The sequence below is a fragment of the Sitophilus oryzae genome, unplaced genomic scaffold (assembly GCF_002938485.1).
Source record: "Sitophilus oryzae breed Bouriz unplaced genomic scaffold, Soryzae_2.0 scaffold_1803_pilon_pilon, whole genome shotgun sequence".
NCBI lineage: Eukaryota > Metazoa > Arthropoda > Insecta > Coleoptera > Curculionidae > Sitophilus > Sitophilus oryzae.
Window position 1 is genome coordinate 1,358,887 of NW_022146506.1, and position 26,925 is coordinate 1,385,811.

At 31.3% G+C, this 26,925-nt stretch overlaps 1 protein-coding gene across 1 annotated transcript in view; it reads left to right on the forward strand.

Moving 5' to 3' along the window:
- The first annotated feature begins 4,036 nt into the window (after window positions 1–4,036).
- The window catches only part of LOC115883079 (serine/threonine-protein kinase NLK-like), a 28,889-nt gene continuing 6,000 nt past the window's right edge, over window positions 4,037–26,925 (forward strand). The window contains exons 1-4 of the mRNA XM_030901365.1: window positions 4,037–4,057; window positions 18,334–18,543; window positions 20,501–20,702; window positions 21,757–21,850. Coding sequence (XP_030757225.1) covers window positions 4,037–4,057; window positions 18,334–18,543; window positions 20,501–20,702; window positions 21,757–21,850 — 527 coding nt within the window. The remainder of the gene's footprint in view (window positions 4,058–18,333; window positions 18,544–20,500; window positions 20,703–21,756; window positions 21,851–26,925) is intronic.

Here is a 26,925-nt window from a genome sequence, read left to right on the forward strand (position 1 = left end):
TTGTTTTTATGTACTTGTATTTTGTGGCTGATTTTGTCTAAAGGGACGAAGCAACCTGTGCGTCTGTCTATGCGAACGCGCGGGCCGAGGTGCCTATTATTCTTTTCACATAAACTAGACTATTGCCGTTTGTAGCGGCAATGAGACAGATTACAGATGCGCGTATATTTATTATTGTCACCAAATTAACCAGCGTAGTATGGATTAGCGATTTTGTTCGTTTAGTTACCACATTCCAAAGAGGCTCTCATACATTGCTTTGCTTCATGGCAGTTGTTCTCATTATAATTAGCGAGTTCAATTTTTGTTACGATAACGATATTATTTATATTTTCTGTTTGGTGAGTGGGTATCATTTAACGAGGGGATATATGAGAGTCCGCAGTTGGATAAGTTAGTGGAGTCGTAGGCGGATCACTATTGGGAGAGTGCTGATAGTTGCGTGTATTAGTGTGTGTAGGTTTCGAGTGTAAGTTTGGCCAGGATATATGCTTACGAGTTGCAGGATACTGAGGACATTATGTTTTACAGTAATATGTTATTTTATTGAGGATCTACGTTATTAGTTGTACTGACTTTGTTCCGCTACTAGTCGATTTTAATCGTGGATATCTCTTCGAGGATTTATATGCGAAACAGACTATCAATCCTCAATTTGCCAGTTATTGTAATTTCGGGAATTAGCATTGGGTGCTGTAAGATTTGGTGCGTATTTCCGGGAAATTGGTCCAAACATAAGGAATATTTTGTTGATGGTTTGACGCATCAAAAATCTTAAAAAATTAAAAATTAGTAAAAATACTTCTAAAATATCTTATGGCATCCTCGGTATATATATACATCCTTTATCTTTAATTTCCTATTTCATATTGTGTAAAAATACATAGCAGTTTTACAATAAAACGTTAAATGACCGAACGCTTATTTGCTACTTTTCGGATTAGTGAAATGGATTCTTAAGTAGTATTAGTTTGGTCTGTAAAGTAAGATCTCTGCTCTTGTACAGATCAGAACAGATTTCTACATCCATCCCATTGCTCTTTAATCGTAGTAGGTACCCAAATATGTGTAATTAGGTACTCTTTCAATTGGTTGAATATTGATTACCAGTCGGCCGGGTTGTATGTTATGTTTACTGATTACCATCAATTTGTGTTTTTTTGTTGTATTAAGAGACAGTCCATGTCCATACTCATGTGCTGGCGCTAATGACACGGTTCATTAATTCCTGGACACTCTTAAGGGAATCGAGGCGAACACAATGGAGTAAAGAAAGAAGTAAATTATAGAGGATACCTACCATTTATAATATAAAGTAAAAATAAACAGGACATTATGACATATGAATATACAGATGGGTGCAAAAAGAATTATGGAAAGAAAAATACATAAAAATTGCTTAATAAACCGTTTTCGCAATTCTCCATTTACATAAACATATCTTCATGTTGTCGTTGATTAATTGAAATAAATAATAATACCATGAATAGGTTTATAATAACAATAAAAGAGCTGTTGAACAACATATAATTGTTTTAAGTTATAAGAAAGTCTTTGAACACATATTTCTTTTCCCCGACAAGTAACAGCAAACATTAATAATTCTATTACAATATCACGCAGATTGTAATAAAAGAATCATAATATATCTATAATTAACCGAGCCAGTGAGAAAAATCCTTGACATTAGATAAACAATAATGGACATGGATTGAACAAAAAATAATTAGAAGCCTGATGATTTTCTGTGAAACAGATCAGTTTATGGCGCCGCGCCGCGCCGCATCGAGAAACCAGTGTTATTTTATATTTTATTATGCTGTTCTTAAACGTAATCATGGAATTCATTTTCTTTAAAATGACAAAGGAAAACTATTATTTGCAGTTTTTTACAGTTATGTTATAATACTTTCTTCGTAATTTTCAAAGCCGTTTGTAATGGTATTTTAATGGTTTTGTCTAGTATTATCATTACAAAAATAGATAAAAGGATAAGAAAAAATACTTAAATAAAAGAGTCAGGAGATTGGACAGGTCATGACCACAGGGTAATATTGTAGTTATTCAAAATTAGTCTCACGGTTCTCGCTACATACGGGCGTGCAATGCGCGCATTATCCTGCATTAGATTAAATAAATTAAATATAAATTAGATATTGTAATCGCAAAACATTTTCCTATGCACGTCATCTATCATATCGACATTGACACTATATAAAGTATATAAACCTGACTAAATAAAATTTTGGCAAAAATGTTTAAATTTGATGTATAATTTAAGATACCGAGCAGTTCTTCATTTGACTTTATAGAGCAAATGATTGTAACAGATATTTTATTTAGATTAAAGCTGCAAAAATTAGTTTAAACCGAATTTTATTATCACATTGTGCCGTTTTCAGCAAGGTTGTCGTTTATTATTTGACAATTATCCTAATGTCAGTCATTATTTTGTATAATATCGTGTTGTTGTTGAATCTTTGTGAGTAATTCTCGTTTTTTTACCTATTTTCATAGTCTTTTTTTTTAAATTGTACTTTTAAGCACAAACAGTTCTTTTAAGAACAAAAATTTTCGAGTTTTTGTATTGCATTTCTTCAAATTGTGTGTTGAAAACATGCCGAAGCATTTAAACGAAGCAAAGAGCTTGTACCTTCCTTGATAAATTATTTTGAACGAGAACGTGACAATAAAGGTCCTTTATTACCGTTGACTGTAGTCAGAGAGGCAAGTTTGATTGATAAACACATTAGACCACTTTCAAAGTTATTTCTGCGTTAGTTTTTATTAAATTCTGTGATTATTAGTTTGTGCATTAATAGCACCCTCTTACTTGTTAATACCACTTATAGCATTGTAAGATGTACATCAATAAATAAATAAATAACCCCCCATAATAACGCTTAGAATAATCTTCCTAACGAACTAGTTTTTGCCAATATGTAATAAGTAAAATAAGCTATGAAACAAATAAATCAATTAATTATTAAAATATTAGTTATTAAATTAAAAATATGATGTAAAAATATTTAAAAAATAATATAATAAATATATTGTTTGTCACTTTTAAATTAAGATTCATCTCATAAATCCATCCCAACGTGGCAGCGCTGTCGCCATCGCTTGTCACTCAACGTTGATCACGTGCATCGGAAATTGTTTTGCGATTACTTTAATAACAAATTCCTTCACCGATTTGCACTTCCCGAGAATAAGGTAAGAATAATGGTTTGAAGAATTGTGTCACGATAAGCAACTAGGCCAATACTCACTCCAGCCAAACTAGAATTGTTCCGCTCTGGTACCGATCCACCTCATGAATAGGTTCCAGAAGAGCAGCGTTGCCTGGCCGTCTTTATACTCTTATTCTTCTGGAATCTGGTCTCAAACCAAATCTGGATTCATCAGTGAAGAGTACACGATCCCAATCTTGTTCTTCATAATTAACATGACCTTCGGCCCATTCTAATCTCTTTCCGCCTATCAACACACCTGTCAACCAGGAAATTCTGCGCCTTTCAGGTCCTCTTTCAAGACCTCTCCCTGGAGTATCAAATGAAGTAGATACATACATCGCTGACGAGTATTCGACACACATCAGAATATGGTCACGAAAGGCGTTTTCTTTCATGAGCTTTTCTGTGACTGAAAAGCCCGATACGTGATGTTATCTGCCTACCACACTCCGCGGACATTCAAAAATCTCATTGCTGTGTTGCCTCTTTATTTATTATAGGAAAGAATGAGCCAACACAGGTTTTGCCAACACACCTATATGGGAATCTTGTATCAGTAAAGGCAAAAAGCAACAACCAACTAAGAAAAAAAACGGAATATCTGTCTATAACTTACCTACTGCATATCAATCTTGGATCCTATTTTTTTTAATTACAAATACAGCTACTTCACTTTTGTCTCCTAGACCATTTTGATGTGTTTATGTACAGCATTAATTAAATTAACAAAGATTGTTATTACAAAAAATACATAATATACAGGGTTGTTCACCACATACGACACGGAGTATTGTAGCAAAATGATTAGATTTTTACAAATGGTAAGTTTTGAATTCATTGAAGGACTATTAGAGCTACAATTTAAAAATATTTTTACAAGATACAGAGTGTCCCAAATAAATAAAAAATATCAAAGTTGCATTTTTTTAAATGGAACACCCTGTATATTATTAGATTTTTAGTTTCTACGATTAAAATAATGGTAAATTTGATTAAGGTTTATTACACTTAAATCTTACCGTTTTTAAAATATTTTAAATTTTGTGAAATTGCAGTAAAAATTTTAAGGCTTCAATTCTCCAAGGGTGTCAAAGTTTTTAATACTAAATATTTACTGAAGTCTATTTATTGATCAGTTATTGTGTTGCAATAATAAAAATAATACTACCTCATACAGAGTGTCTAAAAATTTATTTTAAATAATTTCTAGTTTAAATGGCTATATCTTGTTTAATTTAAATGGAGCACCCTGTATATTTTAGGAGAATCAGATGCACAATTTAATTGTCTATCAAATTGTATTATACCATTTCTTACCTATCCCTTCAAGTTTTCGTAGAAAATGCATTTTCTTATAATTTGGATCTCATTTATCAATATACCCATGGAATATTGACATTTTAGAATGTTTTTAAAGCGACAAATGTACGAAATGTACAGGCTAGTAATATTATCATTTTTAGCAAAATGATAATATTACTATCCCATTTGTATGCAAAAACAGAACTATTTAAATATTTATAAAAGAGTATACCATTATAATTAAATATACCACCATTATTTCCGAACAAATACTAATTAATTACATACTTAATTATGTTCGTTAATAAATTATTCTAAATAAATGTGGATTTGAATCAGAAATCAATATAATAATAAGTTATGAAAATGAATGTCTCTGTTGTTATAAATAAAAGTTTTTGTCAAAAAATGAAATATCATTTTTAAGGAGTTACTTTTTACAACATTGCCTAATACACATACAAAATGCAATTTTTTAGTATTTGGAGCAATTATTATAAATCAACGCAACAGTCAATTAATGTAGTTCGAATACTGGAATCATATTAATCATTCTTTAACAAATATTTAAACAGCTTTTTATATTTTTTTAATGAAATAAACGAAGTATATCGACAATATTAGTATCTGTACTCTTTAAGACAATTAAATTGTGCATCTGATTCTCCTAAAATATACAGGGTGTTCCATTTAAATTAAACAAGATATAGCCGTTTAAAGCTAGAAATTATTTAAAATAAATTTTTAGACACTCTGTATGAGGTAGTATTATTTTTATTATTGCCACACAATAACTGATCAATAAATAGACTTCAGTAAATATTTAGTATTAAAAACTTTGACACCCTTGGAGAAATGAAGCCTTAAAATTTTTACTGGAATTTTACAAAATTTAAAATATTTCAATAACGGTAAGGTTTAAGTGTAATAAACCTTAATCAAATTTACCTTTATTTTAATCGTAGAAACTAAAAATGGAATAATATACAGGGTGTTCCATTTAAAAAAATACAACTTTGATATTTTTTATATATTTGGGACACTCTGTATCTTGTAAAAATATTTTTAAATTGTAGCTCTAATAGTCCTTCAACGAACCCAAGACTTACAATTTGTCAAAATCTAATCGTTTAGCTACAATACTCCGTGTCGTATGTGGTGAACAACCCTGTATAGTTCTTTCACAAAGGTATACACAAAATTATTTTTGTAAAATAGCAAATACTAAATTTGAAAATCAAAAATAATATTATTTTTTAGGGTTCCGTATCCAGAGGGTAAAAACGGGAACCCTATTACTAAGACTTCGCTGTCCGTCCGTCCGTCTGTCACAAAGGTCTATCTTATGATCCGTTATAGCTAGACAGTTGAAATTTTTACAGATAATGTACCTATGTTGCCGCTATAAGAACAAATACTAAAAACAGAAATAAATAAATGTTTATAAATAAAAAAGTACTTTCACTAAACATAATCTTTTAAGTAAGAATTTTACATAGAATCTTTCAAGTCCTCGGTGGCCGCGTGGTTAAAGCGTTAGGACTTTACGCTGCTATGACGTTGGAGCCGTAGTAAGGCAGGTTCGAATCCTAGTCAAGGCGACTTTTTTTAATCGTTTTTTTTTTAATTTTTACATATTTATTTTTACTTTTTACATATTTATTATTGATTAATACAATTTTTAGTAATGTGTTTCTTCATTTTTCTTAAAATTACTTATACGCGCGTTCAAAATTTTAGCTAAATCGGAAAAAAAGTTTATAATAATATGGTGTCTAATGTTGTATAGATAATGAATGGTACGGAACCCTTCGTGCGCGAGTCCGACTCGCACTTGACCAATTTTTACTATAATTTTATTGGTTTATTCACACGTTAATAAGATTAATAAACAAAAATGCCTATTTAGTACAATATTTAGTTCAAAATACTACATATGTACAATTTATTATCCGGGTGTAAAATTCAATGCTAAACTATCTCGATTTATCTAGTTAAGGCAATACTTTTTAATATTTGATGAGCTTTAAACAAATAATCAAACTAAAGATGTTTGAAAATCAAAATAAATAATATTTTAATGCCAACTTAGTAAATCATTAGAGTCTGATGAAGCAGCATCTGTGGGATACGATTACCAACATTACAATGTAATTTCCATGCATCTGGCTATTACAAATGAAGTTCGTAATGTGAATAAAGTAAATCAAAACGTTTTTCAATAATATTTTTGTTGTATCCACGATGCTACGTAGTATTGCGCCTTATATAACCGCTGCGTCCTTTGAAAGTAAATTTGCAAATAACTGTGAGCAACACAATAGCCGATAATTATAAACAATCGTTTAATTACAACACAAAACTGAATTATCTGGAAAAGATTATATTCCTTTACGATTTTCAATCTTCTTTAGACGGCGATTTGACTCTGATTACATGCCAAGTCAAGTTACGCAAGTTACATTATTCATGTCAGTAATGTTTTCAATTATTTCCTAATAACACCGATTGTAATTTAATGTTTCCTATTGAACACCCTGGTATTAACATTTTTATTGAACAAAATAATATCTGATACACTGCAAAATAATGTTATGTATACCTGTCTACCTATATCTCCCAGTATATTATTGTATGATAATTAATAATAAACTTGTATGTATAGTATCGGCAAAATAATGCTTTATATGGCATATATTCTTCTACTAGCTCTAGGGATTATATTATAAGTAATAATTACTGGTAGTTCCTGCCATTTTTTTACAGTTCTAATGAACAATGGGTGGCTCTTTATATTTTTCTTCACCACTCTCCCTTTACCATTGAACTTAAAGATCTCTAAAGAATATTAGGCATATTATCCTTCCACATATGGCCAAATCACTTACACACGTAGAATATTGTTCTCTTTTTATTACGGCGCTATTATTAAATCAAGAATTGATTGTATTTAAATTGTTTTAATGGTATTACCTTATTACATAAAATATATTTTAATTTGTTTAAAGATTAGATAAAATTGTGCAGTTAAGATAAACCGCAATATTAGCATATTTATTGCATAGTCAACCAGCATAAATTTATAAAATTAATTAAAATATAATTAAATAAAAAAATGTAGTAAAGCGCATATAATATATAATGATTATTCTGTATTTACAGTCATTTAAATTCACGGGTATATATTCTGTGGGTTGTATTACAGAACGTTTGTAATGCAAAATTATGATAAAAGGGTACAATTAAATATAACTCTGATTTATAATAATAATGTAAGAATCAAATAAAGATATTTTTGTAAAATGCAAAATAAAACAAGAATAAAGAAAATAGTAGTAGTAGAATGTTGTAGAATGTTTAGGGGGAGGGTTAATCACTGCAACATTTAAGCTACACGCACACTGGTGCGATCACGGCCGCGATCACGATCTACACGCGGCCGCGGCCAAAAGTTGCTGTAGAATACATATGAGCCGGTTCACATTGGCGCGATCGAGTTTTGGAGACGAAGCAGCCTGACTGCGTTCTATTCTGCGGTGGAGATCAGATTCAACTTGTCGAGTTTGATCGCGTGATCGCGACCCAACTGAGTTGCAATTTAGAAATGGAGTTAACAGAGCAGCTAATTAAGGCTGTAAAAATACACAAAATTCTATATGGTTTATCTGATCCAAGTTACAAAATTTATCGAATTAAAAATAAAAAGTTTGAGACAAAATTGGAGTTGCAATTGGATTGGATAGTACATATGTATACATTTTTATTGTTTAAGTTTAAATATTGTAGGTAAATATTTAAGAATGTTTTTTTTTCGGTATACATAATCCAAATATTTAATTTGTACCTATGTATACCTACAGGATAGCTCACTACATATAGGTACGGCGGTCAACATGAATGCGTTGGTGTGTGCTAGAATGATCGCTCATGTTATCGCTGCCTTGATCGTGATCATGATCGCGACCGTGATCGCACCAGTGCGCGTGTAGCTTAACAAATCTACTGTGTGTTCCACTTTCTTGAGTTACAACCAGTTGCAAACCAGACAAAAGCCAGTAGCTGAAGCGGCGGCGCGCGGCGGCGGCGCCACAGAGGCCAGCTCTCCATCTCCGACATCAGCCGTACCAAAGTTTATGGCACGAAGGGTTGTCGTCTCGATGCTCTCAGTGATGAGGTGTTCTGCTGTTTCCCACATTTTTCCCACAGAATCTACATTCGCCGTTGTTTTTCAGCTTCAATCTACTGAGGTGTTCGTTGAGGAGACAGTGTCCTGTTAGAAACCTCGTGACAATCCGAAGATTGTTCTTACTTAAATCAAAGAAAATCTTTGAAAAAAGATTAGAGAAAAAAGTCATTATATATATAAGAAATTTAAATTGCAATTTTTTATAAATTAATTATTATTAAACAGATCAGTATTAAAGAAAAATAAGAAGATAAGTATCACGAACTACTCCTTTGTTTTTCTCTTTTACACTCGACCAAATAAATTAATGTTAAGTGACACGTATCAAGATGGTAATGAAAGTGTCAATCGTAAAATTACTAATTACTAGTGCGCAACAATTAAGTTGATTATTCCAATGATACGTCTTGCAAGGCAGAGACGTTCAGCATTGTTTAGGTGTTAATTTTATTCACAAATTAAATATTAATAGCTAAGAAATATAACAATAAAGAATATTGTTAATTGTTAGTTAGAACTATATAATTAATCATCCACAAAATCAATATATTATTTATATACCGTATGATCGAAAAAAAAACGGCGTCAGTAATGGCTATGAGATGAAGATCGCTGTGATTTTATATGAAAATTTATATGAGAAATGTCATCGATCGTCATTTCCCAGCCATTTTTTTTCGATCTTACAGTACTACTTAGGGTGTAAATAAATTAGTGCGAAAAAAGTCGGGAGGTGATTACACTATGAAAAATAGAACGTGGTTTTCATTTTTAACAGTGCAGGGTTTAAACTTATTAAATTATACAGGAAGAACCAAATTCACTAAAAATATCCTAATAGAGAGTTTGCACATTTTTTTTTTAATTAAAGCCAATGGTTAGAATGCGAAAAAGTAATACCAATAGTCTTTGAAAAATTAACATACAGCCTCTAGAAGCATAGTAATTAATTATTCCCATTTTGGCCTAGCTCCGCTCACCTGAGACCTAAGCCGAAGAGAATCACTCTAAATAGTTTATTTGTCCCTACTTAAACCTGATGATATCATGATGTAAAGCAAATAAGAAAGATGTATCTTAGAGCTACAATTCAGGCGCATGCTATAAGCCGACATGTTAGGCGTTCAATTTAACGTTTTAGTTCTTTGCAACCCGCCATGACCTTTATTCTCAACTAAAAATATTAAATGAGGGATATCATCAAAAAGAACAAGTCGGAATTTTGTACAGTTCAACATAAAAAAGTTAGAAAATTGTCACGCTCTGTGCTTATAGAATCCTTGGTTCCATATTATCCCCCCCTCTAACACTTTTAACAACTAACACAATACAGCAAGAAAAACATATGAAAAATGCAATATAAATTCACTCACTAGCCGCACAAATGCCTCTAAACTGCAAAACGCGTCCGCGAACTGACGTCACAGTTCGAAACGCCCCGTTTTCGGTCACGTGGCCATGTGGCCGTGTTCGCACGATTAAAACAGTCAGTTTTCTTCAGTATATTTTTAGAAATTTCAAAAAAATATTTTTGCTGATTCATTTACACCCTCTATATATTTCGAGAAATTACATTAAAATACTATCAGTTACAGATCTAAATATTTAAAAGATTATCTTTATCAGATATCGTTCAAAATCGATTAAAAAGTAAATAATGATTCATGGACAACTTATGCAAATTATATTAACGCGAAACAATAAAGTCGAATTACTGGACGGTAATCTCATACTGATAATAAATAGATAATAAATAGCTTTGAGACGCGTCGAATTTTTGTTTTTATTTACCTAACACCTGCGTTCCAGAACATAGCAGAATTATCGCGAGATACAGAGCGTTGAATATCTATCTAAATCAACTGTTTCTTTAATTATGTATCATAATATGGTATTATGGTTTAGCAATTATATATAGTTTGATTTGGTCATTGCACACGTCAATTGGCTTGGAAATGAACATCTCTATTATTTTATATATAGACTTATATGGGAATTGTCTTTGATAGTAATTTACAAGCCAACTAATTAAAAAATAAATACGAGAATAAACAGAAATATTTAAACAAAAAACGTAGAAAGATGGAAAACAAGCAATAAATCTTATCCGATAGTCTATGATACCTAGAGAAACTGAGCAAATTAAGCAAAGAAAATAAAGTCCTGCTATTCTATGCCAGCCCACCAAGGGATTGAAGGTAATGAAAAAGCAAACAATCTAGCTAAAAGGAGCAAACACTCACTGACTAACTGGACCAGAACCGTTTTGCTTTCCAAATGGAAACCAACTTAAAGCGGAACTGAAGATCCTGGAAGACTCCATCCGTAACATGGAATGGGAATCCTTCAACGGCCTAAGACACTCAAAGACATTTCTCAGGACCTACGACCGAGAAAAATTATAAAGATTTCCTTTGATTTAGGTTAGGTTAGGTTCGGTTGCTAGGGTTTGGGATCATGTTTGATCCCTTACCCAGAGGCCTTGGGCCCATTGCGATCTGTATTATTGTACCAAACCTTCCTCTCATTCATTCTTTGCGTTAAGGCATTTTTAACCCTTTGCAAAGTTCCTGATGTCGCTAATGTCGGTTTCCGCTGCTTCCTCTAGACCCTCCAAAAAAACTTGTCCTAAAGTTTTAAAGCGTCGGTATTCCAGTGCCGGACAGTGGCAGAGCAGGTGCTCTATGGTTTCTTCTTCCTCTCCGCATTCTCTGCAGTAGTCGTCGTTGGAAATCTTCCATCCCACGAGGTTTACCCCCGTGGGCCAGTTTCAAGTGATGACACCTAGAATTATTCGTACTAGGTTCTTTTTGTTCACTAGTAGTTGTTTTATCTTTTTGCTATCTACCATTGGCCATAGCCTTCGAGCTGTAGCGCAGTCCTCAGGGTGTTGCCACGTCTCTTGCTGCTTGGCCTTGATGGTAGTTTCTATGGCTTCCTTCAGTATGTTGATCGTCACAAGTGGTGGGTCATCAGCCACAACATCTCCCCTGGCCCCCTCTTTGGCTAGTCTGTTTACAGAGTTAGTAGATCGCCGAGTAGCGACAGAAACCGTCGGCTCTTTTGATGTGGTGGGACGAAATTTTCTTTCTCTCTCTTTTGACGTGTTTGACAGATAGACTACGTATTTAACTTCTCAACTTATGAAGTGGTCCTATAAACATGGTATACACTGCTCATAATTTGAAGTGGAATTAATTATAAAGTTTTATACATATGTTTTTGTTTTCTTTTATCCTTATTTCTAAATTTGGATGTATAAAATATCTTACAGCTAATAAATAATTAAAAAAACGATTCGTTGCCTGAGGGCCTGAGGTATACTTGAAATAAAGTACATAGAGATATTTGATAAATGACAATAGTGACAACTTCGCTTCTTCATATGACAGATAACCTACTTATTTCGCGCAGCCGCAAAAAAAATTGAAAACGGGACTGTCACTACTCGTCGGTTTACTTACTCTGCTGCCTACTTCTTGATTGTCCACCACATTGCTGTGGCCTGGCACCCAGATTAACCCCGCCTTGACGCAGCCAGGACAGTGCTTCACAGTTTCGATTTCCATGGTAATGCTTCTTAAAGCGCTTTTCCTTTGATTTAAGTAAGAACAATCTTCGGATGGTCACGGGGTTTGGTTTGGTTTGGTAACAAAAACAGAATATTTTTTTCAGAAGGCAAAGAAGTGTTGAACATAATGTTAAGATCAACCAGTCCAGTTATTAAAACCAAACCAAACCTAAGAAAATTCAAGGATAAAACATATCGCTAGACTATTTAAGTCACTGGATATCAAAGATATCATCATAGCAATAGTTGCGCTTCTGGAGTGCCGCTATACATTCGTTCGTAATGTATTATTTACAATACACAATAATACAATAAATTTGGAAAATTTTCCTCCAAAAACAAGATTACAAAAATCAAGACATCTTTAAAAAGTTTTTACCAAACAAATGTCTTAAGTACTTTATAAATAAAAAGATAGTTACTTCCGTGTTACCAAATAAACTACTAATAAAGAACAATAAGATATTTATATTTATATTTGTATTGAATTTAGTAAAAACCAGTACCTTAATTTTATAACATATAAATCTATAAGTAATGTTACCTGGAATGTTATAATATAATCTGTTAACTGATCTTTCATGAACACGAAACATAACAAAAATACTGGAACGCAGTCTTTTTTTTTGTTATCTGATATTGATAATTTAGATTTGAATTACGCGGATTTTTTATTGTTGTTCGCGGCCCAGTTAATGTTATCGTCAGCTAATTAAATGGCAGAGAGCATGTTGGCACAAGTTCTTTTGTTACGTTTTTTGTTTACATTGACGCATAATCCTACCGACTCGCTGTTGCGAAACATTTGAACATAAATCGACATCAATTACGCGGGTCGTGACTCGTACAAATTCAAATTATCACTCAACTGTTTAAGCTGAATCCAAAGGAACATTTCTTTTGACCATCTTGTTTTAGTCGAAAACATTTCAAAACAATAAGAATGTTCTTTTGATGAATTCTAAAGTGCGGTTACTTGTATTCGTCTTTTATTCTCAACAACCACGCATTTTTCAGTCGAAAACTAGCAACCTCTATAGTTTTGAATATTACTTTATTACTTATACAGTGATCATAAAAATCATAATTTTTCAGTTATTATTATGTTTAATAATTATTTTGGTGATCGGTACTAAATAAATTATCAATTACCAACGATAATTTATTTTTTTGTGCACAAATTGCACATATTGATCTACAAAAACGTCAAAACATATTTTTATTATTGTTTTAAACGTATATACAGGGTGAGTCTTAAATAAGTGCAAATATTTTTAGAGGTAGTATATTTCGACCCTAGAAACATGATAATCAATTTTTTTTCGCTAAAGATTTTAAAAATTTGAAATTTTTTGATAAATTTTTTGGATTTTCTTTTTAGTTTTTAGTTAATAAACATAATTTCTTGGTAATATGACAACATAAGTAGTAGTTAAAATTTTCAAGAAAGAAAACTTAGAAAAGAGCCGTGATTCTCAAAATTTAAGCCAAAAAAATATTTTTGCAAATTTTCAAAGTAAAATAACTCGGTTATTTTGGATTTATTTGAAAAACGCTAAAGAAAAAATCCGTTTATTTTATCGAGATCGACTAGTACTGAAAATATTTGCACTTATTTAAGACTCACCCTGTATAATTATAAGCCATCTGAAACCCCATCAGTGTAATATACGTATAATAATAACATTAAATGTCGATTTTTAGAAAAATACTTCACACACAGCGGTCACCATAGAACAGAATAGTGACTGGAGAGAAAAGAATGAGTGGGAGGGGAGTTAATCACCGCAACCTTACAGATCTATTGTGTCCCCCTTTCTTGAGTTATAACTCATCGTACAGTCCCAGGTCAGGGTACAGAGGGTAGTTCTCCATCTCCAATATCAGTAGTACCACAGTTTATCGCACGAATGGTTGCTGTCTCGACGCACTCAGTAATGAGGTATTCTGGTGTTTCCCCATTTTGCCCAGAGAATCTGGAATCGCCGTTTTTTTACGGCTATGGTAACTTTGCTATTGATATCAAAGCAAAAACCTAACTTAAAATTTTAATGTTTAAAAAAATCTGCGGACAAGACCAATAGATATTGTATTCTAAAAATCACATTTTTAATATTTTTTACAATGGATACGAGCACATACAGGATGTTTCAAAAATCATGTGCCATCTTTCGTGGGAAGATTCCTTCCGTAAAAAAAAAGTTTTTTTTTAGATCAACATAGGTCCGATTCTACTTTATTTTGTAGCTACAAGTTAGTCTTAATTTTTTTATTATTATTGAATCACTGGAATATTTTGTTAAAAAAACATGTGCGCCAACCTAACCACTTAGTTTTTCCTCTTATTAGCAAAATTGTGTAGGCTGTTTAATGCCGATTAAAAGTTGTCCTAATATAAGCTTCTTTTTTTTCAAGAAGCAAACCTGCCACAAAAGTGGACATTATTTGCAAATCGTAATGAAAAACAGTATTAAAAATTGTATTGAATATTAGAAAGACAAAATTATCTTAAAGTCACTTTGAAAACTGAATATAATCAACTAGCAACGGCATTAATTCTTGTAGATATACCTATAAAAATTATATTACATCTCATAATAAAATATATTACATATACTATGTACTTTTCCTAAATTAAAACAATAAGCCATCACCGTAGCGTCACGTTGAATAAACGAGAACCGTCATTCTTTACAAAAAATAACGTCAAAAACGTAATAATAACACGTCATTTATTGGTAATAAATGCCCCATGAGAAACCGTACCGGAAAGATTTGAAGTCATAATTTTATGACAGCATATCGACATCAAGGTGTTGGGTTATAATTGAGAGAATGCATTTAAAGAAATTATGGTGATATTTAAAGTCTGGAAATTAAATTTTCTTTTAATTATCTCATAAAAAAGAAATATTGGCGAAAAAATATAATAACTTTTCAAATTATACTCTTAGTTCAATATACATACAGGGTCCGGCAGTAGTGCGTCGGGCATCTGTAGCTCCTAGAATAAAAAACTTGAGAATTTTGTTTAAGTGCAAACCTAAAGTATGTACCAGGATGTATATCAGGAAAATATTTTAACTTCTATAGGGTGGCTCAAAAAAGTGTGAGTGGACCTGGATGATTTTTTTTAAATGGAACACCCTGTATATTATTGCATTTTCGGCTTCCTTTCAGATCACTTTACGTAACCCTAAGATATGAATAAATATATTTCGATAGTTTCAGAGATATTAAAAAATAAATCAAAAATATATATTTTTCAGCCCTTCTTAAAAAAAATTATTAAAAATACAAGAACTGTTCTGAAATCAAAACTATATTAGGTATTTACTTTAGATGGTCTGTACTTACTTTGCTATAAATATGAAAATCGTAAATCATACAGGATGTTCAAAATATAAAATAATTTTTCTTCGTTTTTTAAAATGGAACACCCTGTATATTATTTTTTCAATAGACGAAGAATTAAAAAATGAACATTTTTTGTATTTAGAGTATTTCAAAATTTTTAACGGTTTTGCAGATATTTGCGGTTTTATATTTCATATGGCATTTTCCAGAGTAAATTTTTATCAAAGCCACACCCAATGATTTTTCTCTCGTATTTTACCATTGAAAACGCCATATGAAATAATACTGCGTGTATCTGCGAAACCGTTAAAAATTTTGAAATACTCTAAATACAAAAATGTTCATTTTTAACTCTCCATCTAATAAAAAATAATATACAGGGTTTTCCATTTAAAAAAACAAAGAAAAATATATTTTATATTTTAGAAAGTTGGCGTAGAACATTGAACATCCTGTATGATTTACGATTACCATACAGCAAAGAACAGACCATCTAAAGTAAATACCTAATATAGTTTTGATTTCAGAACAGTTCCTGTGTTTTTAATAGTTTTTTTAAGAAGGGCTGAAAAATATATATTTTTGATTTGTTTTTTAATATCTCTGAAACTATCGAAATATATTTATTCATATCTTAGGGTTATGTAAAGTGATCTGAAAGGAAGCCAAAAATGCAATAATATACAGGGTATTCCATTTAAAAAAAATCATCCAGATCCACTCACACTTTTTTGAGCCACCCTATAGAAGTTAAAATATTTCCCTAAAAATGCAATAATATACAGGGTGTTCCATTTAAAAAAATCATCCAGATCCACTCACACTTTTTTGAGCCACCCTATAGAAGTTAAAATATTTTCCTGAAATACATCCTGGTACATACTTTAGGTTTGCACTTAAACAAAATTCTCAAGTTTTTTATTCTAGGAGCTCAGTATGCCCGACGCACTATTGCCGGTATATCACCCTGTATATCTGAAAATAGTTGTTATAAAAAAAGAACATTTGAGTAGAACTCATAAATGACAAAGTCAATTTCAATTTTTCAATAGAAAAAAAAACAATGTCAGCTGAACTCACCAACAACAACTGATTTTATTTGTTGTTGCTCACTTAGTGCCAATTGACGAAATGGAATTTTAGTCAAATAATATTATTATTTTCGCTAGGAGATAACTATGAAATTTAAAGCTTAATTAAGATTAATTAAACTAAGAGTAAATTAACGGCGGCTTCTTTGAAGATCAAAGCATTAATGAATAAACTGGGCCAGATCCGCTGTAAATCACAACAATTTACTCTAAGATTCCGAATATTACCAACGCTTTATAATAAGTGCGTGTACGTTCGGCTAGCAGAATGTTTGTGTTTTTTACGAAAACTAGGCATCTATTTAGTTATATTCTTAGCTTTTAAATTACGATAATTCAGTTTTTTGTTTACTAATCAATTAATAGGTCTGTTTATTATACTGCACTGGTGTATCATAGAGCAACCTAAATTGCATTGCATTACACCAAAACATTGGTCATAAGCTTAGTGTGCTTGTATATTGTATCCCCCTTTCTTGAGTTATAACCCATTATATAGCCTCAGATCTTTGACAGATGCCAGTATATGAGACGGTTTTACAGAGGTTAGTTCTCGATCTTCGATATCAGTTGTACCAAAGTTTATGGCAGGAATGGTTGTCTCGATGCACACAGTGATAAGGAGTAGCGATGGGAACTATCGAATGAATTAGACTATCGAATGGTTACTGAATGAATGATTTCAACTATCGAATGGTTTTATTCGAATAAAATCATTCATTCATTTGTATACTATAGCATATGTGACAACCTCGCCGTGCAACTAAATGGTTATCGTTGAGCCACGACTATCGAATGCTTTTGAAAAATGAAATTTAGTATTCGTTTGATTTTTGTGTACGTCAGTGCATTATTAGTTCTTCCAAATTTTTATAACTTCACCTTATAAATACTGTGCTATTTTTGCGTTTATTAAAATATTTAAAATACTAAAATAGTAGTTTTTTTTTAATTGACGATTGTGTGCGTGTGCAGGTATCAAAATTTTTCCAAAAATCTGTGTGATTTTCCGTAGCACTCTTCAAACCAGTTAAAAAATATGTATGGTGCCCTCTAAGTAGAGTCATATTGATATCAAATCAAATTTCTCATGTCAAAAAAACTCGAACCACCAATTTTCATCCAAATATTGACGTTACTTCACAATATATTTAGAAAAAATCGAAATAAAAATGAAATTTGAACACCGTGTATCTCCGAAACTAAGCATTTTAGCACATATGTTTGCAAGAACTTTTTTACTTATTTTTCTCTGCCGAAGTTTACGGAATACAGTTCGGATCACCCTGTAGAAAGATTAAAAAAAGGATAGAACATTTCCAGACACAAATCTATTTCCAAAAAATTATTTTTCTCGAATTACTACACCATTTAAAAATCATTTTTATTTCATATAAAATTAAATTACAACCTTCATACGGCCCACCGGCTGTAAGCGCCACTAGTAAATGACGTCTAGGGCTTGACTTCGCCAAAATTATCATCTATTATTATTCCCCAGCCTTTTGACGCCGTTTTTTTTCAATTGTATAGTATTTTTCCAGAGTTAAAATACAGTCGAATTAATATCTTTTCAAATTTGATTTTTAGGCCCAAAATCCAGTACAGCAATTGGAGCTTATCACGGAACTTTTAGGAACCCCTTCATTGGAGGATATGAAGTACGCCTGCGAAGGAGCCAAGACGCATATGCTCAGGAGAGCGCCCAAGCCCCCCTGCTTGTCGGCGCTGTACACTCTCTCCTCGCAAGCTACGCATGAAGTTGTACATCTGCTGTGCCAGATGTTGGTTTTCGACCCGGTAATTTATCTTTTTTTTTCCTATCCAGATATACTGTGGATCAACTATTGAAAATTATTAGTATTTACCAATTTTTACAAAAAATGAAAAACGTTAGCTGACTTACATATCCGGATTTTGAGTTGCTACTTATAAAATGAAATTATATAACTTTTTCCTGGATTACTCATTTTTAATTATAATTTGTCTATAAAAATAAATATAGCTCACAAGTATCAGAAATATTTAATAGTCACCACCCAAATCTCTATCTGTCTTTGACTCCTTTTCAAAAAGAAACTTTGTTCTAAAAAACTCCAATTACATATTGTCATATAATTTGTTTTCAAAAATAAAACTATTTTTAGTTTTATTACTAAATTTGTAATGTATCATAGCAATTATTTGTGTTTTTTTGAGATAAAAAATCTTAAAAGTTAACTGTTATACATATAACTACAGTTCATACCAATTAAACTTTTAGTCACGTGATTAAGCTTGACCGGTACAGCGTTGCCCACTTTTACATGTTTTCTTTTCATCAAAATATTTTACGAAACAAAAATAAATTATTTATAAATATATAAACAGTTATTATTTACATCAACAAAACTCACCTTCTTAACAGCACCTAAGGGAGATAAAGGGCCATTACTACCGCTTTCCCGTTCAAAATATTCTAATAAAGTTGAGTTTTTTACGGCTATTAAGCTATCTTGTACACTTCGCACTAAAAGAGGTTCTAAAAAGGACAATGTTAGACTACAAGGCCTGCTAGTCAACATTTTAAAGCTTAAGCTTCATTCAGAACCTCCCAATTAGTAGAATAAATTAGTGGTTTCAATTACACTTTATACTTTTTAGTTTACGATCATTCACCATGTCTAAAAAACACAATTAAAGATGAAATTATGAAATATCCTAGCAACAGCTTGCGGTAGTCCGTTGTATCCATAGAGAAAGCATAATGTTTAGCTTATAAAACAATAAACTTTTGATTTCTAACCAAAATTTTTCTTGACGGGTGATAATCAAAGGTCATAATGACATTCCTCGCAAATTTTGAAGTATAATTAGTGGAAAAGTCAAAAGTTTGTTAACTTTTTCCAATAATTGAAAATTACTACCACTAATTATAACGTTCTGAATGCTTACATTAAAATTAGGTTATCAAACTTTTACGGCTAATTGAAACTACTAATTTATTCCACTGATTTCGAGGTTCTGAATGAAGCTTTAAAGTATCAGCACTATTTATTTAAACCAAAAACTCGTAATACAAAACTAAAGTGTCAAAACGAATGACAATGTCAGGGAATAAATAAATAAATGCGGTAACTTGACATTTTTTACAGCAGAGCTACCACCTGAATCCCCAGCGCGAAATTTAAATTTTAGTTAGTCAGCCCGGCGCCGAATATTTCCATGGTTGGCAACAATGAATTTAAAAATCGTGCTCTCGATTACGTAACTAAAAGTTAATTGATATGAACTATACATAATGTTTTCTTGCAAAAACCTGTTTATACAGGGCGTACCAGAAATAAGTGCAAATATTTTAACTGGTAGTATAATAGTTGAACTCCAGAAACACGCCTATGAGGTTTTTTCGCGAAAAAATTTTGAAAATTCGAAATTTTTTAGATTTTTTTTTAGTTTTTAGTCAAAAAACATAATTTCTTGATAATATGGCAACATAGGTATTAGATTAAGTTTACAAAAAAGAAAATCCAGAAAAGATCCAGTGATTCTCAAAATTTTAGCAAAAAATTGGAAATTTTAAAAGTGAAATAACTCGGTTGTTTTGGATTTATTTGAAAAACGATAAAGAGAAAATATGTTTCTTTTATCGAAATCTAGCACCCCTTAAAATACTTGCACTTATTTCTGGGACACCCTGTATATGCATATTTTATAATGCTCCAATAGAGAAGGCGTTTTAAGATGTTCGCGAATAACATTTAAATATAATTTTCAGGACAAGCGAATTACGGTAGTAGACGCACTAGCACATCCGTACCTAGACGAAGGTAGGTTGAGGTACCACTCGTGCATGTGCAAATGCTGCTACACGACGGCTACCGGAATGCGGCAATACACTTCCGAGTTTGAAAACACCGCTCCGCAGCCTTTCGACGACCACTGGGAACGGAAACTAACAGCGGTGCAACAGGTTAAAGGTTAGTTAAATTTATAAAATACCTATTTCAACGATACGTACAAATAAACGGTGGAATACACTTTTTTTGAAACCTTAATATAGCTGCTGTACTACAGTCTTTTTATCTGTACTGTTCGAATTTCAAATGCCACAAATGTTATAATAATAATAATAATATAATAGTTACAATTGTTATACAAATCTAAATCTAAACTGATTCTACATAATCTCAGAAAATAGTATGTATAGGATGGTTAATTAATTAAAGAATATTGTTATGCAATATTATTGAACTGAATATATATGTATATCTATCTATCTAACTATTGTGCAATTAGTTTTTACAACTTAGTAACTATTTAATATTCCCTTTTGCCAACGTTTGTTTTACTGGCCATTTGTAACAAAATATTTTGTTATAAAAAGTTGCATTTATTTCGCATGACCATAAAAATTATAAATCAGTACAACTTTATCGCTGCAGCTAATATAACATCGTGTAAATTGGCTTTTGGAGAGGTAAAATTCCACTACTCCTGCGAAAATGAAAAATAAAGTCATTGTAGGTAATTTGATTTACGAAGTGGATTAGATTTGCAGCTTTATTTTTTTGTCTGTGCAATTTATACAGAAAAAATTTATAGATTTATGTAATTATTTATAAAATCTTTTTTTGTGTTTTAAAAGCGTTAAGTTCTTTTGGTTGGTAGTAACAAATTAAAAAACGACTGATTTCTGTTTGGATTATAACGCAGTGGTATTCTACAAGAAATAATAATATCTTTTATATTTCTGTTTCAGTCGCAAAAAAGCCAGTATTTTCTCTAAGTATTAGTCAGCCACAAAGGTGTATATTATATACCTTTCTAGAAAAATTCATTTCATAAACTTTTCTACACTACTTTGTAGATAAGTTTAGATTAGTTAAATAATATACAATGATATTTACTAATACTGTATTTGTTTTTTTCTTGGCGGTGAATGTGTGGTGATTATATGGTGACATCAAAGTTTATATGATCTATTAAAGAAGCGTATTTCCTCTTACTTAAAACACACTTTTTTCTTTGCAGAAGAAATGCACAAGTTCATTGCGGAGCAACTGAATACCAGTAGGGTACCGCTTTGTATCAATCCCCAATCTGCGGCGTTCAAGAGTTTCGCCAGGTAAGACGGCCGCCGCCAGTCCAGTTCCAGCGCAGCGCCATTGCATAGGTGACCGAAGCCGCCTCCTACCTTCCGGTGTACGTTACTTACTGTTATGTAGACCTATACGAGACTCCCTGTTGTTTCTAATGACCTTTGGACAATGTATTTCAAATATGCACTTTGATTTTTATAGACGTAGTAATTTTCTACAATGACGTTCTGCACATGAGGTTAAAAATTTAGTTAGCAAGTTAGCGATAAAATTGACAAATTCGTTGATTTATATACATTTATTTCTACTCCGTCCAGATTAGCCCTGGCAGCAAAAAGGAGACGTTAACTAAAATCATTACTTTTTTTTATTTCTACTGGTGCATATAAAAGCTTCTGTTTTCCCATAATCTATAACAAATACTTCTAACAAGAAGCTGTAAATCTTGGTTTTGGAAGCCTACTATATCAGAAGTGGGATGACCATTTTTTTGCAAACTTGACAAAGGAATATAAAGGAGAAGCCATTTTTAGAAATGTTAGAAACGGCTTTTCTATATGATATGTACCTATACAACATATTCATTCAAACGTTTTTTCTAGGTTCTAAACTAATTCGTATTTTAATCCAAAGTTCGTTATTTTCCAATCGTGAACTGCTGATATATTACATGTCACGTGTCACCATGACTCCTAGTAAAATTGAAGCTTATATTCTCTATAACAAGCTATTCAGTTTAACTGGAAGTGAGCCCAATTGAAGACTTTTAAATGCTCGTATTCTTTGCATATTTACGTTGAGCTTAAAATCCTTTTTCAACAATATTACATTTTATTTAAAATTACATTATTCTTGATTTGACTATTTTCTCAAGGAATTCAAAATGTTTTCATTATTTGTCATAAAAATAATTGCTTGTTCTTGCTTTACTTTTTTTATTTTTTTACTTTATACAGAGATACACACACACACATTTAAAATTTATATTATATTTAAAAAAACTGTAAATTAATCTAATATGTTAATGAATTGTCTCTGTATCAATTGTTGATCGAATGGATGTGTATATTCGACTGTACTACGCTTAATTTGGCATATGTATTGCCGTGTTAGTATCTGAACCCGGCCTTATATCTATCGATCGACGTTGCCAAGAGCGCCATTATATCTCTAATTATTTACCGGCATGGCATACCTAATTAAGCTTAGAATATTAAAATACGCTTATGTACACTAACTAATTCAAATTTGTATTACTGTATGGCTTTGTGACGTTTCAAATACCCATACATAATATATATATCTCAGAAGCTCCAGCCGAGTAAATTTTGTACTAAATGTCTTTGTTAGCATTATCTTCGTCTGATTATATGTTATAGTTCGAAAAAAAATGGCGTCAGAGTTGGTTTGGAAATTATGATCGATGTCAGTTGATATATTCTGGAACGTCGTTGAATTGTCGTTTCCAAGCCAACTTTACGTCATTTTTTTTCGATCAAACGTATTTTCCTCTCCCTTTTTACATCTGCTTTTTGGTACTTTCATGGGGAAGGATATATTTTACATACATTTGTATAGCATTTGTTTTTTAGGTGAAAAACGGCATTTATTGGTATCTTTATAGAGTTAATTAGACATAAAGAAATCAGATTTCATGATCAAAAGATTGTGTTAGTATTTGTATATTGCTTAGATTAAATATGTTAAGTGTCCAAAAATCTTTGAGTTGGTGAGTTTTATTGGAATAGTAAAGTATGAGAGATAAAAAATCATATTTTACTAACGGCAACAAAAACTAAAATACAAAAGAAATCTAATTAGTTTGGAATAGAAAACCTAAAGTAATAAAATGTATTAAACCGAAAAAAATCATGATTATTTATATTTTTCTTTTAATATGGTTTGTAAATAAAGTTTGTGGACATTAATATCCTGTGATTGATTTAGCTAATAGCTCAATTTGGCTGTTATTTCATATGACGCTTTTGAATATTTATTTCAAAATATAGCTGGTCATAGAAAAATGTAAAATAGACGTACACCGGTGGGTAATAGGGTATTAGCTTTTTTCTTTTTTATTTGTTTTTTTTTCATAATTACTCAGAACACACCTAACGTACATATCCAAATATCAATGATTTCCATGCTGGCGCGTGCGTAAACAAACACTGTTTTATTAGTAGATTGGGTTTTTAAGTAGTGTAGCAGTAGATTTTTGCTTTTTTCGAAATTGATTTATGATGGATCTCCTGTGTTTTCTAAATTGGTTTTTGTCTTGGTTTTGACCTAATTTTGCGTACAAGAGATCTATTTTAAATGTATTTTAAACTTTGTTATGCATGGAAGTCAAGTTTATATTAATAAATATGTTGTAAACATTATTCATTATAGTGTGACACTATTATTTCTTAATACTTGTGTTGATGTACCTTACGGTCGAAAAAAAGCGTCAGAGTTGCTTTAGAAATGAAAATCATTTCATATGTAAAAATATATTATGAATATCATTGACTGTCATTTTAAAGCCAGCTTGATTCATTTTATTTTTTCGATCAAACGGCACTTGTATTAATTTCTTTATGTAAGTCTTAATGATCAGTGTGAAAGAATATACAGATTGACAAATCGTCGTAGAAATCATGAATTGTTTTTTTTAAGTTTTACGACTTTTGTTCCAATACCATCTAAAATATATTGTAGCTACTGTCGTTGATTGAAGAAATAAGAGGATGCGCATCCTTATAAAAAGTCCTTAGATCCTTAGTTTAGCTCTGCGTCGCTGCGCGCTGACCGTCGTTTACAGCGCAGCGGATAAAGAATATAAAGTTTTGCTTTCAGTCGACAGAGTTGCCGGAGACAGTGTTGCATGAACTATGGATTAATCCGTAGATTAACGGATTTTGGGTACCGTATATTAATAATAAGGAATTTCTATTTTTATTTTTGTTATTTATTCTATATTTTACACGAATAAATTTTCAATACATAAGCGCGGATTTTTTATCCAAAGCTATTTTCGTCAAACGTATTAAAGATATTACACATTTTAATATGGCAACACTGTCGCTTTCAGTTCCACACGGTCTTCTGTATGTCTTCGCTAGGTGAATTAGAGAAAATGAGTGTTTTATGCGTTGACCGCAGAACGAGTAGAGGCTCCACCATACAGGACTTGAAACGTAAGGGGAAATCAAATCAACATTGTCACGAATTTGCCCATTAGGCTGCATATCTTCCCCTTGCCTTGATAAAATTTCTTATATAAAAACGAAAAAGACTAATATTTCATTAAAAGAGTCGCTGAAATATTTTTTTCCAGCTACAACCCGTAAATTTCACACTGTGCGCTGCCCCGAAAAATATCTAAAAATGAATTACGCCACCGTGAATTTTTGAAAGCATTTCGTTGTAGATGAAATATTTTCAAAAAATGTATGATGTGGCAATAGCAGATTTTTTAGTTAGCTGACAATAAACTTACAAACACTTCACACATTAATGGATCATATCAAACGGTAATAACGATTTTCAATAAAAATTTAGTAAAAAAATCAGCTATGATACTACTAAGATCTAGAAAGCTATGGAAATATACCTTCACAAATAATTTATAATGAATAATGTTCACAATTTTTTTTGTGAATTATTTTAACGTAGACACCGCGTTTGATAACTTCCAAATCGATAGAAATACATGAACAAAATATATTTAATAATAAAATGTTTTAGATGTTCTCTTAATGGGTTTTCAAAACGTTTCGTTTGAATATGTGTACAGAGATGATGCAAACTTAAAAAAATATATTTTTCTGGCAACTTTGATTAAATTGACTTAATCAAAGGTTTCTCTCATTTTTTTTAATATGAATATCAAAATGCTTTGTTATTGTTGATGTAATTCTATTGGCTTTGGATGTTATTAAACGGGTAGTAAGAAGTAAGATGATGGTTGTTATACAGGAAAGAGAAAGTTGCCTGTGCACCCTTTAAGAAGACCCTAGAAATTCTGTTATCACCCGTCATCTTTCTCTGTGCTGCGTGATTTTCCCTTAGGTCAGTTGAAATTTTATTTTCTTTTATTTTGAATTTTTATCATTTTCTTTGTTTTTGTTTCTCTTGTAATGACACTTTTTATTAGGAATAATTTTGATTTGTGATTTTTCTAATATTAACTTTTATCATCTACTTCTTTTTTACAATCATTTTTTTAATTATCAATTTATGCTCATAAAGACACTTCTGTCTTATTTTAATTGTAAAGGTTTGGTTTGGTCGTTCAAACCGACAGCGCCGCTCCGCGCCGCGCAAATAATTTTTTTAACATATGTATACTTTTGTTCGCGCTAAAATAATACACTTCAAAAGCACACTTTAAAAATGTTTTGCGCGGCGCGGAACGGCGCAGCCGGTGTCACAACCTTAAGACATCCCTATGATTTTACCAAGATAGATATCTATATTAAATTAATTTTTCTCAAATGATATTCACCATAAAGTTATTTAGCATAATTATTTTGAAAAGTTTTCTATACTTGTTGAAATTGTAATATTTCGTAAGATTAATATTTGACAAGAATAAATAGACAATATATGACAAATTTGAACAGTGCGACCCAGTTTTAGAAATATGTACTTAAGACATATTTATATTTGAGAAAATACAGTATGTAACATGATAAAAATATTACTGAAATAAAAAAACTATTTTTTACTAAATGATTGGAAAAATGTGAAATGAAAAAGTTAGATATTTTCTACCGATGGCGACTAATCTTAATAAAAGGTGTCATTACTTCACAACAATATTGATAACAGCACAAATTATTTTCTTTTTAAAATCGCTTTCTTACTAAGAAATGTATTTAAAAACAAAAATTATATACCTTTACTTCTATAACAAGATTTAAAATTCAATTATATAAACTAATTTATACAAAGTATGATTTTAAATGTTCTTTAAACTTTTTTGACTTTCAAGATTGTGTCTCAAAATTTTCTTTTTAAAGAACATTTATTTGTCTCTAAGATTAGTGTACTCTACTAGATTTTTATGATGGTATTCAACCCATCACACAATTCAGTTTATATAATTTAACTTACC